At 56.5% G+C, this 16,065-nt stretch overlaps 2 protein-coding genes across 3 annotated transcripts; both read right to left on the bottom strand.

Moving 5' to 3' along the window:
• Window positions 1-64: 64 nt before the first annotated feature.
• Window positions 65-2,726, bottom strand: LOC307101911 (protein C10). Its single transcript, XM_079775420.1, has 3 exons — window positions 1,500-2,726; window positions 1,047-1,223; window positions 65-295 (listed from the first exon to the last, which is right to left on the bottom strand). The coding sequence occupies exons 1-3, from the start codon at window positions 1,549-1,551 to the stop codon at window positions 144-146; spliced, it is 381 nt and encodes a 126-aa protein (XP_079631546.1). The 5' UTR covers window positions 1,552-2,726; the 3' UTR covers window positions 65-143.
• Window positions 2,727-2,843: 117 nt separating this feature from the next.
• On the bottom strand, window positions 2,844-15,192 carry ATN1 (atrophin 1). 2 transcript variants are annotated; one of them, XM_079773398.1, is made up of 10 exons: window positions 15,025-15,192; window positions 10,034-10,227; window positions 9,751-9,888; window positions 9,492-9,605; window positions 6,890-8,889; window positions 6,502-6,724; window positions 5,288-5,984; window positions 4,066-4,209; window positions 3,556-3,736; window positions 2,844-3,382 (listed from the first exon to the last, which is right to left on the bottom strand). In XM_079773398.1, the coding sequence occupies exons 2-10, from the start codon at window positions 10,058-10,060 to the stop codon at window positions 3,349-3,351; spliced, it is 3,558 nt and encodes a 1,185-aa protein (XP_079629524.1). In that variant the 5' UTR covers window positions 10,061-10,227; window positions 15,025-15,192; the 3' UTR covers window positions 2,844-3,348. The 2 variants fall into 2 exon arrangements, with proteins under 2 accessions (XP_079629524.1, XP_079629525.1); XM_079773399.1 differs by having other exon boundaries at window positions 6,890-8,886.
• Window positions 15,193-16,065: the final 873 nt, after the last annotated feature.

Below are 16,065 nucleotides of genomic sequence, written 5' to 3'. Positions count from 1 at the left end.
ATGGCAGAGGGAATCCGGGGCCAGGAGGTGGGCTTGTCAGGTCACAAACGAATGAGGCTGAGAATAAACCACAGGCATGTTTATTATCCACTGGGACACCGAGATCCTCCCTTCCCAGGCAACGGCACAGGGGAGGCCAGCTCTCAGGAGGCGGCTACGCTGCCACCTGAAGCAGGCCCGTGGGGTGGCAGTGTCATCGGCGGCAGGAACAGTGCCTTCAGCTTGCCTGACAGGCTGGCAATCTCAGGATCCTGGGCTTCGTAAGACTTGACCAAGCGGGCAAACTTCAGGACACCTGCAAGGAGGGGGGGGGAGGTGTCTGAGGTCAACCCACATCCCCAGGGAATGGAGGTGCTCAAGACGAGGAGAGGGTAGCTTGAGCATGAGTCACTCGCCAGGTAGCTGTCTGCAAAACAAGGCACATGAACGGCCTCTGCCCTGGGGGTTTGGATCAACCACTTTCTGGTCTACACGGAGCACAACTAGATGGGATGCAGGAAATGGAAATATCCCGAAGCAGTGAGCTTCTCCCTATCAAGTGAACAATTTTAGCAATTTAGTCACAGGAATCCAAAGTATGAACACCCAGGAAAGACCCCATATCTATAACCACAACACAGGAGGGCCATGGGGTAGCTGGCCTAAATCAGTCAACACCCTTGGGGAATACCATGATCTCATTAAAGAAACTGAACTTCCAAGCCTCCAACACCTTGGAGGGGCTGCGGAAGCTGCCATTATGCAGACTACAAGCTTTCAAAACGGGATCCAGGTCCAGCTCTGCTGTGACGACCCTCCGGCACTTAGTTTACTACAAGAACATGTTTCCTCGTCTTAAAATGGAATAATAGTAGAATTAATGGTAACTTCAAAATGCACTTAAGACTTCACCTGGCACATTTCAGAGTAGGTCCTAGGCTCTCAGTGCCAATACTATTGGTCGGATCATGGCTGCCTCCTTGTGGCGAGAAGGGAGACGACAGCTCGAGGACACAATGAATCCAGCACCTTTCTCCCCAACTCCACCCCATCCCCTGCCGACCCACCTTCCCCGTCGCAGCTGAAGCCATAGGCCTTGATGACCTCCTGCTGAATCTGCGTGGCCACGGGCAGCACGAACTGCAGCATCTTGCCCATGTCGTTGCACGCGTTGTCCCGAGCCTCGTCCATGCGCACGGCGTTCTCGGGGGCCGAGAACGCCTGGATCACCTCGGCCAGGACCACTGTGTGGCGGATGCAACCCAGGGTGGCGTCCCGGGGTAGGCGTCGGAGCATGGCCAGCAGGCCCCGCCGACAGTGCAGGGAAGAGGACAGGGAATTAGTGGGCTGAAGCCGTAGTAACCCGATAAACACGGCCCCGCATCCCTCGCTCTAGGGCCCCCCTCTCAGAGGAGGGAGGATGGTACCCCGCGCCCCGTTTCCGGCGGAGCAAGCACATCTCGCTGTTATCCCCCCGCCGGCTCCCTCCTCCGGCAGGCAGCCCCCCCTCTGCTGCTCACCCTTGGCCTGTTCGGCGCTCAGGGCCGCAGCCTGGGCCGAGGCGGACGCCATCGTGCAACAGAAGCAGCACGTACGGCAGGACCAGGGAAATGGCCGGGAGGAGAGGGAGGTCGCCGGGACCGGTTCTCCGGGGTAGCGGGGGCGGGGGAAAGTGTCAGCCGCGGCCGGAAGTCCCTCGTGCGCCCCCCAGAGCACCCCACCGAACCCCCAGGAGCTGAGAATATCAGGTGTGTGTGTGACGCTCTAAGAACTAGCAGAAATAGCGCTCGCCCGGATATCAAGTCATTCTATTGTTACCAAGAACTTGCTTTTTGGGGTGGGCCTTCCGGTGCGAGCCGGAAGACCTGCTGGACAAATTCAAAAAGAGCTGTAAGCACTGCAGGGCGGGCCCGGGAGAGAACGCGGGGGACCCGTGGACTCCAATCTTGGTGAGGGTGACTCAGAGCGGACTTTCCTAGTTCCCACCGCTGTGCGAGCAACGGTGCGCACTGCAACTTTTACAAGGAAAAACAGTATTTAAGGGACTTATTCATATGCATTTCTAGAGTTTGCAAACGTTTGATACGAGCGTATGCAAATGAGATCGATGCCGATTGGCTGAGAGAAGCTAGTCACACCTTTTGGTTTTTAAGAACGGAGACAGTGATTTGCAGCAATAAGAGCTTGGAACTGAAACAGCTGTCGCACTTTCCTACCAGGGCCTTGTATAGGAATGCTGAAGCGTAATGCCTTCCAACTTCTCTTCTAGGCGTTTGAAATGGTCACCTACTCTCTTCTCAAACCATCGGGTAAAGACTCCTGGAGTCTAATCGCTTTAATCTGTTGAAACAAGGCTCTTGGACCTCTGCTTCATGTCTCAAAGTATTCTATAGAAAGGATTCAGACTGGTCCTCCTAGCTGTCACACCTCAGCGCGGCAGTGGTGGTTCAAGGGTTGAGCGTTGACCTATGAACCAGGCATGCCAGGGTTACAGGCTCATGGGGGCGTTGGGAGGGTAGAGTTTGCAGGAAGCAGCCAATCAATGATCTTTCTCTCATTGATGTTTCTATCCCGCTCTCCCTCTCCCTTCCTCTGAAATTAATAAAAAATGTATTTTAAAAACAAAACCCTCAGAAGTCAGTATTCCCTAGACCTGACCTTGGCAGAGGCATGCCTGTCCCAGGCCTCCAGCATCCTGATGGGAGTGTCCTGTTCAACTGTCCAGGGTCCCTCAGCCAGTTCTTCAGAAGGCCCATCCCTTCCAACTTCCCAAAGAGTCTCTCTGGAGGCCCCACTGAGCAGACAACTTCCCACCCACCCCCACCCCCATAGCCCGCAAATAAGGAGTCACAGCCATCTTCCTGGGGAGTTGTGAGGACGTTTTGTTTGGTTGGTTTTGGTTGGGATGTTTTTAAAGAGCATCATATAGATATTTATATATATAAATTATTAATGTGGGGCAGGGGCAAGGGGCATACATTGCAGAGGGGGGCGCGCACACAGGGATTGGGTAGAGGCAGGGGTGGCACACAATGCTACGCAAAAACAGCCACATCTAACAGATGAAATAATCACACCAACGGGGCGGGAGGGGGCGTGGCCACGGGCTGGGCGTGGGAGAGGGAGAAAGCAGGGGGACAAAAAGAGGGACCTGGTCCAAGATACTGTGCGCTTCTGCCCCCACCCCCGCCACCTCCCCACCTCTGCACACCACAGGAGCCTCGGTTTCCCATCTGTCCCTTCCTCCCTTCCTCTGCCCAGCTGCCGAGGCCCTGCAACTGAGCAGCACCCCTCCTCGCTCTGGGTGGCAGGCCGGGAGGAGACTTCCAAGATCCAGATGCACACTTGGGTGTTCTCTTGATTGCAGGTTTACAGTGGCTTGTCACTTTCCTTTTTCAGGTGACTAGGAGTAGAACAGAGATATGCGACTGAGGCCAAATCTGACCTGACCCCTCTCACAGAGGAGGGTGGAAGAGGGGATCCCTCCCTGAGAAGACTAACACCAAGTTGTACCATGCCTACACCCCATCCCAGGCTTACATCTCCCATTCCTGGCCTAGGGGTGCCCAGTAGTACCTGTAGTAGTCCTCCTGGGCAGGTAGCGGCACACTGTGCAGTGGGTGATGGGCATGCAGCCACTGCTGCTGCTCCAGCGCCAGGCGCTGCAGCTCGGCGGACTGTGCGTGCATGGCCTGCAGCTGGTGAGCTGCTGACATCGGGGCAGAGAGGGAAGCTGGCAGGTCCCGGTAAGGAGCAGCTGTAGGCAGCAAGGGCACAGGGAGGGCACATGACTGATGACCTACTCTGAGCCAGGAGATAACCAACCACTTTACATACAGAGGAAACTGAGACTAAAAATGTTAGGTAACAGCAGTCTTGAAAAATGCCAGTGGTGGAGTTAGGATTCAAACTTCTTAGCCTGGCAATAAACCTATGCCTCTCTTCAGTGAAGCTACTCCCATCCCCAGCTCTTCTGGGCACTTCCTCACCCATCCCCAAGCCCAATTAGGCCAACCCCACCACCCAAATTCCTCCTTTCTGCTCTTCTCTTATTAGACCTTCCCTATCCCCAACCTCCATCCTTACCAAAGAGCTGGTGACGAAGAACTTCATTCTCGTGCAGAGGGTGAGGAAGAAGGGGGTTGGGGAGGGTCCCAGCTGGGTAGGGTATCCGGGTAAGGTGAGACCCTGAGGCCAGAGGGTCAATGAGAGGGTGCACTGAGGCAGAGGCTGGAGGGTAAAGAAGAGGAAGGTGTCACCAGAAGGCAGGTTTGGGGAAAACCATGCATGTAGTGAAGGGATCCAAGCCTGGGGGGAGAGATGGCAAACCAAACACAGGGAGATCCAGAGTGGAAGAAGGAGCACAATGGACACGTATAAGATGCCAAGGGAGCAGGGACATACTGATGGACAGATTATAGTTATCAGAGGGGTTTGAGGAAAAGGAAAGAGAAGTAGTCTGCTTAGAGGAGATGAAAGAGGATAGAAAGTTTAGAAAATGAGACAGGAAGAGAACAGAGGTTAACAGAGAGAGAGAAAGCTCAAGGGAGGTTGGAATGAACATGAGTGTATGGTTAGATTGGGCAATAAGAAATCTAGTGAAACCCTAGCCGGTTTTGGCTCAGTGGCTAGAGCATAGGCCTGCGGACTGAAGGGTCCCAGGTTGGATTCTGGTCAAGGGCACATGTCCAAGTTATGGGCTCGATCCCCAGTTGGGGGCGTGCAGGAGACAGCCTATCAATGATTCTCTCTCATTTTTGATGTTTCTATCTCTCTCTCCCCCTCCCTTCCTCTCTGAAATCAGTATTTTTTAAAAGAAATGTAGTAAAAGGACAGTAAGTAAAGCTCATTATCACCTATGATGCCCACAACCACAGCTACAGGGCTCTTTCTGAAAGGCACAGAGATGGGGAGGAACACAAAAGACCTGCAGCTGGGAGGGGAGAAGATGGCAAGAAATCACAAGAGCTGAATCCAGAGGAGCAAGAAAACAGGTATGTGAGGGGCTGGGGGAATGGGCTGATGGGCTAGAACGGTAGAAAAGCAGTGCTCTCTCCAAGGGCTCCAGCTTTGGCCTCTGTCATGGGTGGGATGCTAGACTGACGATGGTGGGGATGTGGGGAACAGTCTCCGTGGCAAGGCTCGGGTATGAGGTGACAGGCTGGTGAATGACAGGGAAGCAAAGATCAGGGAAGCACTTGAGAGCTCATGCCAGACTAGGAAGGTCCTGGATTGAGGAACAGAAGAGCCCAATCACTTGCGGGGGGGGGGGGGGGGGGGGCGGCAAGGAAGGAAGTAGGAATCTCACCTGCATGGATGGCATCCTGCTGGTGAAGGTGCAGGTGAGAGTGGATGTGGGAGTGCTGGTGGTGATGGGGGGTCACATTGAGCATCTGCAGCCGGGCCAGGGGGTCATTGCCCAGGGCTGCCACCCTTTCTGCATGCTGCCTCTCAGCTGCTAGGCGCTCTGCGTAGGACATGTCAGGCCGCAGGGCTGGCCCCGCGGCCAGTGCCAGACGTTCTCTCTCCAGGGGCCCCAGACTCGGATGAAAGGGGAAAGGGTGCAGGCCAGGGGGGCCAGGCTGCAGAGCTAGGCCTCCATGTCGGGGGAAGGGATCCAGGCCAGGCCCAGGAACCCCATGTAGGGGTTCCAGCTCACTGGGCTTCACCTCAAAGCCAGGCTTGAGGCGGTCACGGAGGTCTCTTTCTCGGGCTTCCCGCTCCCTCTCCCGGGCTGCTGGGTCACTGCTGTACAGGGCTGGGACATTGTAACCCAGGAGTCCCGGGTCCACTGCCCCCAGGGGCACGTAGAACGGATGGTTGCGATTGCCAGGAGACATGACGTGAGGCCGGGCATATTCACTGAGTGTGCGCAGGGCTGGAGTGTCAGGACCCAGGTAGGGGGGCACTGTAGCCACAGCACTGCCCGGCTCAAATGGAGGGCGATGGGGCACTGGGCCGAGAGATGGGCACTCCACTGGAGCACGGCCCTCCTGAGCCAACTTCTGTGGGGTACAGGAAGAAAAGGAGTTAGAAGAGCAGTCTTATAAAATAGTGGCCAGGCCCTGACTGGTGTGGCTGTTGGTTGGAGCATCATCCTGTCCACCAAAAGGTTGCAGGTTCAATCCCGGGTTGGGACATGGGCGGAAAGCAACCCACCATGTTTCTCTCTTCCTTCCTCTCTAAAAATCAATAATAAAAAAGATGGGCAATCCTGAGCTGCTAGTTTATCTCAGCAGCAGAATGCCAAAATACCTCGTCTTATTGGAATTCAGCCTACCAGGAACTTCCCTACCCACTTCTCCTGACTAGCAGTTCTTCTTACAATCCACAGGTAGTCTGACCTGAGCCGCCCCCAAACCAGGCATCCCTCTCGCAGGAATCCTTTGGGCTCCATTTCCTGGGCTGCAGTACTTCCTCCTCTCCAAGAGGTGGCGCAGTGATCCCCCCGCCCCTTGAGCCTGACTGCGCGGCGCACTAGGAACGCCGGAAGGCGGGAGGCGCACGCCGTGACGCACTCACCACGCTCCGCTCCAGCTCGCGTTCCTTCTCGCGCTCGCGCTCCTTCTCGCGTTCTCGCTCGCGCTCGCGCTCCTTTTCTTCGCGCGCGCGCTGTTCGGCCTCGCGCCGCACCTTCTCCACCAGGTCGGCCCGCTTCTTGGCCAGCTTGGAGCCCTCCAAGGGCACGAAGTACAAGTCGCTGCGCGCGCACGAGTTAAAGCCGCGGTCCAGGTGTTTGTTGAACCTGTGGGCGCAGAGGCGGCGCGCACTCAGCCCCACGGGCTGGGCGGGCGGAGCGGGCCCGCAGTACTTCACAAAGCGCCTTGGGAACGCAGCCCCCGGACCCCCGCCTCCCCTCTCCGTTACCCCTCCGCCGTCCCCATCCCAGGCCCGCCCGCGCCCCACTCACCGGGCTGACTGACTGGCATGGCTGGGCACGTCTACCACCTTGGGAGGGGGGGAGGGGCTGCGGGCCGCGGGCACCGGGCTCTCGGGGGTCTCGTACTCCTCAGCCGGCTCCTGTTTGATCTGCGTGGCGTTCAGGGGCGGCCCCGAGGCCAGGCCGGCCGGCTGTGGCAGCGAAGACAGGCCCGAGGGTCCTGCTGGCGGCAGCGGCCCCGACCCCACAGTGGGCGAGCCTGGCTTGAAGGTCCCCGGGCCTGCGGGCGGCGAGGCGCCTCGGTAGCCCGGTGGGGTCCCCGTTCGGAAGGAGGGCGGGGACCCCGGTTTGTATCCCGGTGGGGTGGCTGTCTTGTAGGCCCCTGGGGACGGAGCCCTCTTCCCATACGGCGGGGCCCCTGGGGGGGAGGCCGTCTTGTAGCCTGCTGGCGAGGACGCCACTGTGGCTATGACTGTGGAAAGCGTAGCCGAGGAGGTGGTGACCGGAGGCGCCGGTGGGAAGGGGTAGGGCGCCCCTTGGGGGCCCTGGGAAGGAGAGGGGTGTGAACATGGGTAGGACCCTTGAGAGGAGGAAGAGGAACTGGAAGAGGAGGAAGAGGTTGGGGGGCCACTGGGGCCTGCCTGGCTGTAGGTCACCTGGCTGTGAGGTGGGGGCAGGTGTGCTGGCCCCGGTGGGTAGGGCCTCAGAGAGCCCAGGGAGGGAGACATGGCGTAAGGGTGCGCATGGTGGGAATTACTGCCCTCCAGGGGGTGGGGATAGGCTCCGGGTGGAGGGGGCCCAGAGTTCCCATGATGCTGCTGCTGCTGCTGTTGCTGCTGCTGCTGTTGTTGCTGTTGCTGGTGGTGATGGTGATGTGCTGGGGCTGGTGGGTGGGCAGTGGATTGGCCTCCAGTAGGAGGAGGGAAGGGGCCTGGATGGGCATTGTTGTTGGCTAAGAGGCGGCCATAGGGAGGAGGTGGGGGGGGACCCTGGCTCCACACAGCCTGGGATGGGAGGGAAGGCTGAGTGTACTTGGGTGGCTGATTAGAGACAGAGAGGCTTGTTGGGGGAGGGAAGGAGTGGGGATAACTGGGCAACGCCTGGGAAGCTGGGTATTGGGAGGCAGAGGAGGACGAAGAACTGGAAGAGGAGGCTGCTGCAGAGCTACCACTAGAGGACGAGTAAGGGTACCTCATCGGCGGGGCTGGGGCCGAAGAGGAAGCAGGGGGTAGAGGGTGGGGTGAAGGAGCAAGAGTGGGGCCCTTTTCTGGGCCGGGAGGAAGTCCACCCATCCCCTGCCCCATGGCATGGGGAGAGGGCAGATGCCCAGGTAGCGGCTGGGCTCCCAGGCCAGGAGGGGAGGCCGATGCATTGTTAAGGGGTCTCAAAGCAGGTGGGGGGGGCAGGTTTGGTGTCACATGTGGGAAGGTGGCTGGTGGAGGAGCAGAGGGGAGGTTTCCACCACCCACTGGAGCATTTGATGGCTTTGTTGGGGGAGCACCACCAGCCCCAGAGCTCGATATTGAAATGGGGGTAGTGGGTGGGGGGTGCTGCTTACCGCCACTAGGGGCCCCCACTGAAGAGGCAGCCGCTCCCCCCTTGGGACCCATTGGGGGTCCAGACAAAACTCCTCCACCAGCACCCCCAGGGTAGAGCTGTGGATGAGGGGGCGGCGCCCCAGGAGGAGCCTGGAACATTCGAGATGGGGGGGGCTCCATGGGAGCATGATATCCAGTGGGTGTCACAGAAGGGTGGGATTCAAAACCAGGCTCTGGCTGTCGAGGGTTGCTGTCTGGCGGTGGAGGGGAGGGAGGGAAGAGCGGAGGTGGGTGGTAGGGGCGGGCTGGGCCCTGGGACAGGCCCGAAGACGAGTCGGAGTCATTCTCCACGCTTCCAGGGCTGTAGATGCTGGGGGACGTGCTTCGGTTATCCTGGTCTATATCCCTCGGGTCACTGCTACCATCATCATTGAGGCTCCGCCCATCTAAACTGTCCAGATCCGAGGGGGACTGTGGCCGGGGGAGCTCCTGCTGCAGAAAAGGGAGGGCTGTTTTCCCCTTTGCCTCTCCTTTCTTGCTTCCCCTAGATTTGGGACCGCCCTTGCACAAAATCATTTCCCCCTCACAGCACACCATTGGGCCGTGATGTGATGAACACTCTTACTCACGCCCACTTTCCTACCACCTCTGGATCCCACCCCTCTCCCCACATTCTCAGCTGCTCCCTAGCAGCCCCTAGATCACCCCCTCCTTGTAAAACCCTATTCCTTCTTCAAGTGTCCATCTTATCTCAAGCACCTTCTTCCTATCCACAGCTGAACCCAAATCCCTGTCTTCCACCAGCTTATATCCATCCCCTTCTTAACTCCTTTACCTCTAACATCCCAGAAACCCTTGGTTCTTAGAAGGCCCACTTCTGCATTTTTCTTATGATTTATCTGTTCCTTCCACTAAGACTTCTCACCCTTAACCTCCTCCTCCTTCCTGAAAATCAGGACCTAGAAAAGGAAGGGCTAGGCTGCTCCGCTTTTCTCATATCCCAGGTGAGATTAAAGTGGGAATCCTGAAGGAAAGGAAGTGTGGGGGAAAGAGCAGTCAGACGCTGGGTCAGGATGCCTGCAAGTGTCTCCTACCTCCGTTTTGGTCTTCTTTGGTGCATTGGTCTCCTCACTTTCACTCTCTGAGATCTCCTCACTCCGGCCCTGCTTGCTGACCTTGGGGGTGGAGGCTTCCTCTACTCGTGCCTTCTGTTAGCGAGAAAGAAAATTCCTGTCTTACACCTCCCAGACCTCCACCATCACCCTCTGCCAGAGAGCAAGTTCCCCCACAACACACACACATCCTTAGCCCCAGTGCCTGGGCCACCTGTGGGAGGACCTCAAGACAGAATACCTTGGCTGTCTGCCTAGACTTCTCAGCTTTGCCATCACTGCTGGACGTGCTGACCCCTCCAGGGGAGGCCCGGCCCCTCGATCTCAATTCTTCCCGGGGCCCAGGGGCCTCTTTCTTCCGTCCACTCCTCATTGACATCTGAAGGAGAAGAAAGGAAACCAAGTTTTTTTTTACACGACATCTAACTTCAAGATGTGCCTTACTGCAATTCTTTCTCTCCAGGCCGTCCCCCTAGCTTCCCTGCCCCTAATCTTTCACGTCCCTCATTTAAGCTGTCACTCACTGAGTCTTTATTCTGTCGTGTCTTCATTCTTCAGGCTGTGGAGACCCCATTCTCCTCTGCCTGGGCAGCTGAATACAGAAACTTCTCTGCTTCACCCCAAGTTCCCCACAACGGTGGCCTGGGAAGCAGGAAGCAGGATCTCCAAGTTTCCAGTGTAGGCACCTGGAACTTGCAGGGTCTGTTTTCAGTGAAGCCTGTTAGAAAAAGACCATCAAAATGTCCAAATCGGGGAATCGAGTCTGAGGGGGTTACCCTTGTGCTTGTCAAGGAACAGCAAGTGCCCTAGTCCTAGGCCTTTCAGTCAAGAAGTACAGGCCCACCCTAGCTGGTTTGGCTCAGTGGATAGAGCATCCGCCTGAGGACTGAAGGGCCCCAGGTTCGATTCCAGTCAAGGGCACATGCCCGGGGTTGCAGGCTCAACCCCCAGTAGGGAGCGTGCAGGAGGCAGCCAATCAATGATTCTCTCTCATCATTGATGTTTCTATCTCTCTCCTCCCTTCTCCCTTCCTCTCTGAAATCAATAAAGATATACTTTGAAAAAAATTAAAAAGTACAGGCCCCACAATACATGGCTGGCTTGCCCCATAGTCTACCCAGCTCTCTATAAGTGAATTACAATATCATCTCTTTCATCTCTGGGGAAGGCAATAAAACTCAGATGTATCTATGAGCCCCAATTCAGGAGATGACACTATTTTACCCTTCATGATCCCTAGGAAATATTTGTGCGCACACAAACTCCACAGAGCCTTACAAAAGAACATCAAGAAACATAGCTAAAGTATTAACTTATTTATTGAGCACCTTCTTTATGTCAAGCCCTCACATACACAATTTAATATTTATAACCAACCCTGAAAAGTAGGTGTTCTTCTTATTCCCATTACATAAGTGAGGAAACAGGCTCAAAGATTTGTGATTCTGACTTGCCAACTTCTGTGATGAGCATACAGTGAGGAACCAGTGACAGCACCAAAATCCAGCCCACCTCTCCCTGACTCCAAAGCCCAGGTCCTTTCTTCTATACTTTATTCTCATCAGAAGTTGGTTGAGATAATCCTCAGAAGACCTAGACCAGCCCCAGAGATTTGAAAATACTCTTTTTTTTCACATCAGAGTGGGTAGGAGAAGAATGTCCCATTCTACAATGCAAAAGAATGCAACCCTACCAATCCCAAGACAAGATCTACGTAGCCCCAAAGTGCAGAATTTCGTTTTTGAGAGCCTCATAAAGACCCCCCTCTCTAGTGCTTGGGTTCCCAAAGGCTAGAGGAAAAGGCAGGACTTTCGCTTTACCAATGAAATCAGTGAGTACCCAAAACAAATTTGTGAGCCTATCCTCTCACTTGGCTTAGACGGGAACATACACCTCCTCACACCCTATCTATATCTATATATCTGTGTCTATCTATACAGTCAGCTATTTTCATTTGCATTGGTTTGTACTTCCTGCTAAGCGTCATGTCTTTCCATACTACCAACCATATGATCTTTTGAGAGCAAAAATATTACCTTGCTACTGTTTTCTTCCTTTCTATATCCCCCACTGATGCCATGTATATATGGGTGTTCTGTTCTTGACCTCTAAACCCACTAACTTTGCCCTAGCTGGTTTGGCTCAGTGGATAGAGCGTCGGCCTGCGGACTGAAGGGTCCCGGGTTCGATTCCGCCCAAGGGCACATGCCTGGGTTGTGGGCTCGATCCACCAGTGGGGGGCGTGCAGGACGCAGCCAGTCGATGATTCTCTCATCATTGATGTTTCTATCTCTCTCCCCCTCTCCCTTCTTCTCTGAAATCAGTAAAATATATTTAAAAAATAAATAAGTAAACCCACTAACTTTGTAGGTCTTCTTGGATGAAGTGCTGCTGGCCTCAGTGGGAACAGAGTAAGCTTACCTGCGTGTTCTGAGTTAGGAGGTTTCACTAAGGTAAATGGCATTTCCACCTTCTAGATCATATTTTCCCCAAGGAATACAAAGTAATTACTTCTCACTCACCTCCACTGATCCATACTGAGGCAGGTAGTGCGGGGTGAGCCTAACCTTTCCAGGAAACTTAATAAGAATTTCCTTGAGTGAAAAATAGATGGACCAAAGCCCCAGGCCTTCTGAACTTAAAACAGACGATCTGCCCAATAAACCAGCCACTTCTCTTCAACTATAACTATTAGCATATTTTTGTTGTGTAGACTGATTTTAAAATACTGTCAACCCAAGAAGTCCAAATAAAAGCCAAATATCAAAAGGGGAAAACAATCTTAACAGAAGCACACAACAAGGACTATGATGACTATTAGTGACAGGTATGTCTTTGCAAGCCCCTCTAGAGAAGAGCCTCTCTCTCCTTCCCAGTACCAAACCTGCTCACCAAGTCAGTCAGAGCTAGGGCATCCAAAAGGTCACAAAAATACAGGAATGTACCTGAGCAATCCTAGTGTGCCCCTCCCCATACTTCAACGTTTAAAATCAGCTGAAATCTGCCCTGGCTGGTGTGGCTCAGTGGATAGAGTGTCAGCATGTGGACTGAAGGGTCCTGGGTTCGATTCCAGTCAAGGGCATATACCCGTGTTGTGAGCTCAATCCCCAGTGTGGGGCATGCAAGAGGCAGCTGATCAATGATTCTCTCATCATTGATATTTCTCTCTCTCTCTCTCCCTCCCTCTCCCTTCCTCTCTGAAAACAATAAAAATATATTTTTAAAAAATAAAATCAGCTGAAATCTGATAAAATAAGCAATGAGTAGCTTTGAAGAAAAGCAGTCATTAAAAGGTAGGTAATCCTGGGGGAGGGAGAGGCGGGGAGAGAGAAATTAAGGTTGTATTTATGTGTCTGAACCAGGGGCATGTTTTAACACCAGCAAACTAAGCTCCACTCCATCTTGCCCTAGTAGCCAGTCACTGTAACTAACATTCACAGAGCACCTACTATGTGTCTGGCAACACACAGCTCATTCACCCGTCATCGCTTCACTGCAAAAGGAAAATGATCAAGACCAGATTGGGGAAGTGGAAAAGTGAGAAATAGGGAAAGAGTCTCCAAGTAAAAACAGAAAAAGAAATTAAGGGAGAAATAGGAGAAGGATGTCAGAGGGAATACAATAGAGGCACAAGGGTTTTCGGGAAGGGCTTGAATTCCAGCCCCCATCATCATTCCAGATCTACCAGACGAACAAACCTGTCCAAAGTGACACCTAGATAACAAAGCAGCCCAGACCAGCAGGTAACAATGCACTGGCTTAAGCCTTCAGAGAACCCAGGATTGTCAAAGGGGCCTCAGACATCACCTCATCTATACAACCCCTTCACCTGACAACGAAGCTGAGGCTCAAAGAAACAGAAGTGACTTGCCCAAGGTCACAGAAGTACAGCCAGGACTAGGCCCAGGCCTTCGGGCTGCAGTTATAGAGCCTTTCCACCGCACCAGGCGGTTCCACAGCCCTCTCCCCTGGGCCACCCTTACCTGAGCTGGGCGTGGAGAGCCCAGCCATTCCTACAAGATGGGAGAAATAGGTCGAAGGTTAGCTGAGGAAAGGGGTCACTGTGTCAAAAGAGGAAAAGATTGATCGGGGAGGAAGACTCAAGCGTTAGAAAATGGAAGAACATCAGTGCGAAGAAGCAAAAAGACTACTGTATACAAAAAGTTCCTAAAAATGAGGGAGGGTCAGAGAAAACTACCAAAAGATGGTATAATGAGCACAGCCTTTCCATGCTCCCACCATGCCTACCGGGAGGGGCTTGGAGAAACACCGTGACTGTCAAGATGGAGGGAAAGCCTACCCACCAGCAACACTAGGCACATCCTCCAAAACCCAGACAACAGTCCCAAGGACAGAGCCAAAGGCCGAGGTCCACTCAACATGCCGAACCCCCACCTACTGGACATCCCAGTGGATCATTGCCATGGCAACAAAATGACAGAACCTGCCCCTCAAGAGTCCATCTCGGGGGTCCATCTACCAGCCACTCCCCCTCCCGTGGCCAAACCAACTCCTACTTTTCGGTGGCACCCTCAGGGAAGAGAGCTTAAGAGTCCCACCCCCGGAAAAATAAGCCCATGCCCCAAGGGAAATCCCTGAGCTCCAATAGTAATGAAGACCCCCCACCCACCCACCCGGGAAACCACACCAGAGGGGCAGTGGAATGCCCTGGGGACTGAAGGTGGAGGGGACAGCTTGTCTGAAGTGCCTACAGGATGTCCCAGTTCTCTGGTTTCCACGCTCCCAGACACCTTCCTCCCTAACTCTTCCGTCAGGGCTCCTCTCCCCATTAGTTTTAGGGGGACCCACACTACTGGACCCCAACGTGCTCCTCGCCAAGAAGTAACTATGTCTGAAATTGGGAGAGAAAAAAAAGGGGGACAGAGGTGACCTGACCGAGGGGAAAGAAAACTGAATCACAAAGGCACTGCCTTCCCAATTCCACCCAGGAACACGGGGGGGGGGGGGGGGGGCTCTCAAAGGTGTACCCCTCCTGAGCCTTTCCCCAGGTTCCATTCTCCGCCCGCAACAGCCACCATCCCTCTCTTTCCCCCCACCACACCCCTTCCCCAGTTCCCACTCCCCCTGCACACCACCCCCCCACCCGGCTCGGACACCCGGCTCTGGGCCGCTGGGGCTTCTCCTGGAGACCCGATGCCCCACCTCGCTGCCACCTCTCCATTCCCTCTTGCCTTCGCCCCAAAGCCCCCTCACGGGCATCCCTCACCCCCCGCCCCCGCCCCGCCACCTCGGTTCCTCTTTGGGTCCGGGGTCCTCCTCCTGAGACCCTCCCACCCCCCACCTGCCCGATCCTCCGGGTCCCTTGGCCCCGTTCCCTCCTCGGGGGCCGACCCCACAGCCTCAGGCCAGGCAGTGCCCGCGGTGGGGGGACCCGATCGGGAAAATAACAAATGGAGGCGGCGGCGGGAGGGGGACGGGAGGGTGGGGGAGGGGTGCGGGGGGAGCCGTGGCCCGAACCCGGGCGTGCCCGGGGCCCGGCGGCGGCAGGTCTTACCTGGCTGTAGCTCGGGACGGCTGGCTGCTTCCGAGCAGGATCCGGGGCTCCGGCGCCTACGGGGGGCGGCGGCGGCCGCTCCCCCGCCCCCCTCTCCTCTTCCCGCTTCAGTCGCCGCCGCGACGGCGGCGGCGGCGGCCCCGACCCTCTCGGAGGGCGGCCCCCATCCCCCCCTTCACCCCAACCAGGCCGGCCGCTCTCCCCCCCGGAGCTAGCCCCGACCGGCTCCCGCTCAGTCCCTTCCCGAGCCGCCGCCTCCCCCGCCGCCCGGAACGCCCGCCGCGCCGCCCGCCCCCACCGCGCCGCTCGCCCCCGCCGCCCGGCCGGCCCTCCGCGCGGCTACGCGCCGCCGCCTCGCCCGCCGCCCGCGCCCGACCCGCGCCGCCCGCACTCGCGCCGGCCCCGGCCCCGAGGAGGCCTCCGCCCGCGGCCCCCGCCCCTTCCCGGGCGGCCGTCTCCCTCGCCCCCTCCGGACCCTCCCCAGGCCGGCGGGCCCCCCGAGATAGGTCCTGGCCCCTGGCCCCTCGCCCCGGCCCGACGCCGGGCTGCGGGCGAGCTGGGCGGCGCGTCCGGCGACTCGCACAGGAAAGCGGCCGGCGGAGGGAGGGAGCGCGGAGAGGGGGATGGGGAAGGGAGGAAGAGGGAGAAGGAGGGAGCGCGGAGGAATCGGGAGAGGGGCCGGGAGGGAGACGCGAGGGAGGGAGGGAGGGAGGGAGGGAGGGAGCGCCAGCGAGCGGCGAGGGGGAGGGAGGGGATCGGAGGGGGAGGCGCCGAGCGAGTTGGCCCAGACCGAGGCCGAAGGGGCCCAGGGTGCGGGGAGGGGTTCGCCTAGGCGGAATGTGGGGAGCCTGCGGGCCTTGGCACCGGAGAGGGCTAGGTAGGGAGGGGCTGTGGGTTGTTAGGGTAGATTTGCGAGAGACAGAAGTTTGGGGGCAAAGGGGTTTGTGGCAGAGGTGGGGTGGGAGGTGGTGAGGCAGAGAGGGGGGTGATTGGAAAGCTGGAGCTGCTTGGGGGCTTTCGGGGCAGTGAGTGAGTGAGTGT

Source organism: Cnephaeus nilssonii (assembly GCF_951640355.1).
Source record: "Cnephaeus nilssonii genome assembly, chromosome: 6".
Lineage (NCBI taxonomy): Eukaryota > Metazoa > Chordata > Mammalia > Chiroptera > Vespertilionidae > Cnephaeus > Cnephaeus nilssonii.
The sequence above is the reverse complement of the archived record's forward strand: the minus strand, read 5'-3'. Positions and strand labels throughout refer to the sequence as shown.

Excerpts from the sequence above, each read along its gene's own strand:
- LOC307101911 (XM_079775420.1), bottom strand. The coding sequence starts at position 1,551 with ATGGCGTCCGCCTCGGCCCAGGCTGCGGCCCTGAGCGCCGAACAGGCC. Across the intron at positions 1,224-1,499 it reads GAGCGCCGAACAGGCCAAGG|TGGTCCTGGCCGAGGTGATC; the intron begins GTGAGCAGCAGA and ends TCCGCCACACAG. Across the intron at positions 296-1,046 it reads CTTCAGCTGCGACGGGGAAG|GTGTCCTGAAGTTTGCCCGC; the intron begins GTGGGTCGGCAG and ends CCCTCCTTGCAG.
- ATN1 (XM_079773398.1), bottom strand. The coding sequence starts at position 10,060 with ATGAAGACACGACAGAATAAAGACTCA. Across the intron at positions 8,890-9,491 it reads CAAAGAAGACCAAAACGGAG|CAGGAGCTCCCCCGGCCACA; the intron begins GTAGGAGACACT and ends CCTTTTCTGCAG. Across the intron at positions 3,383-3,555 it reads GCCCAGGAGGACTACTACAG|TCACCTGAAAAAGGAAAGTG; the intron begins GTACTACTGGGC and ends TTCTACTCCTAG.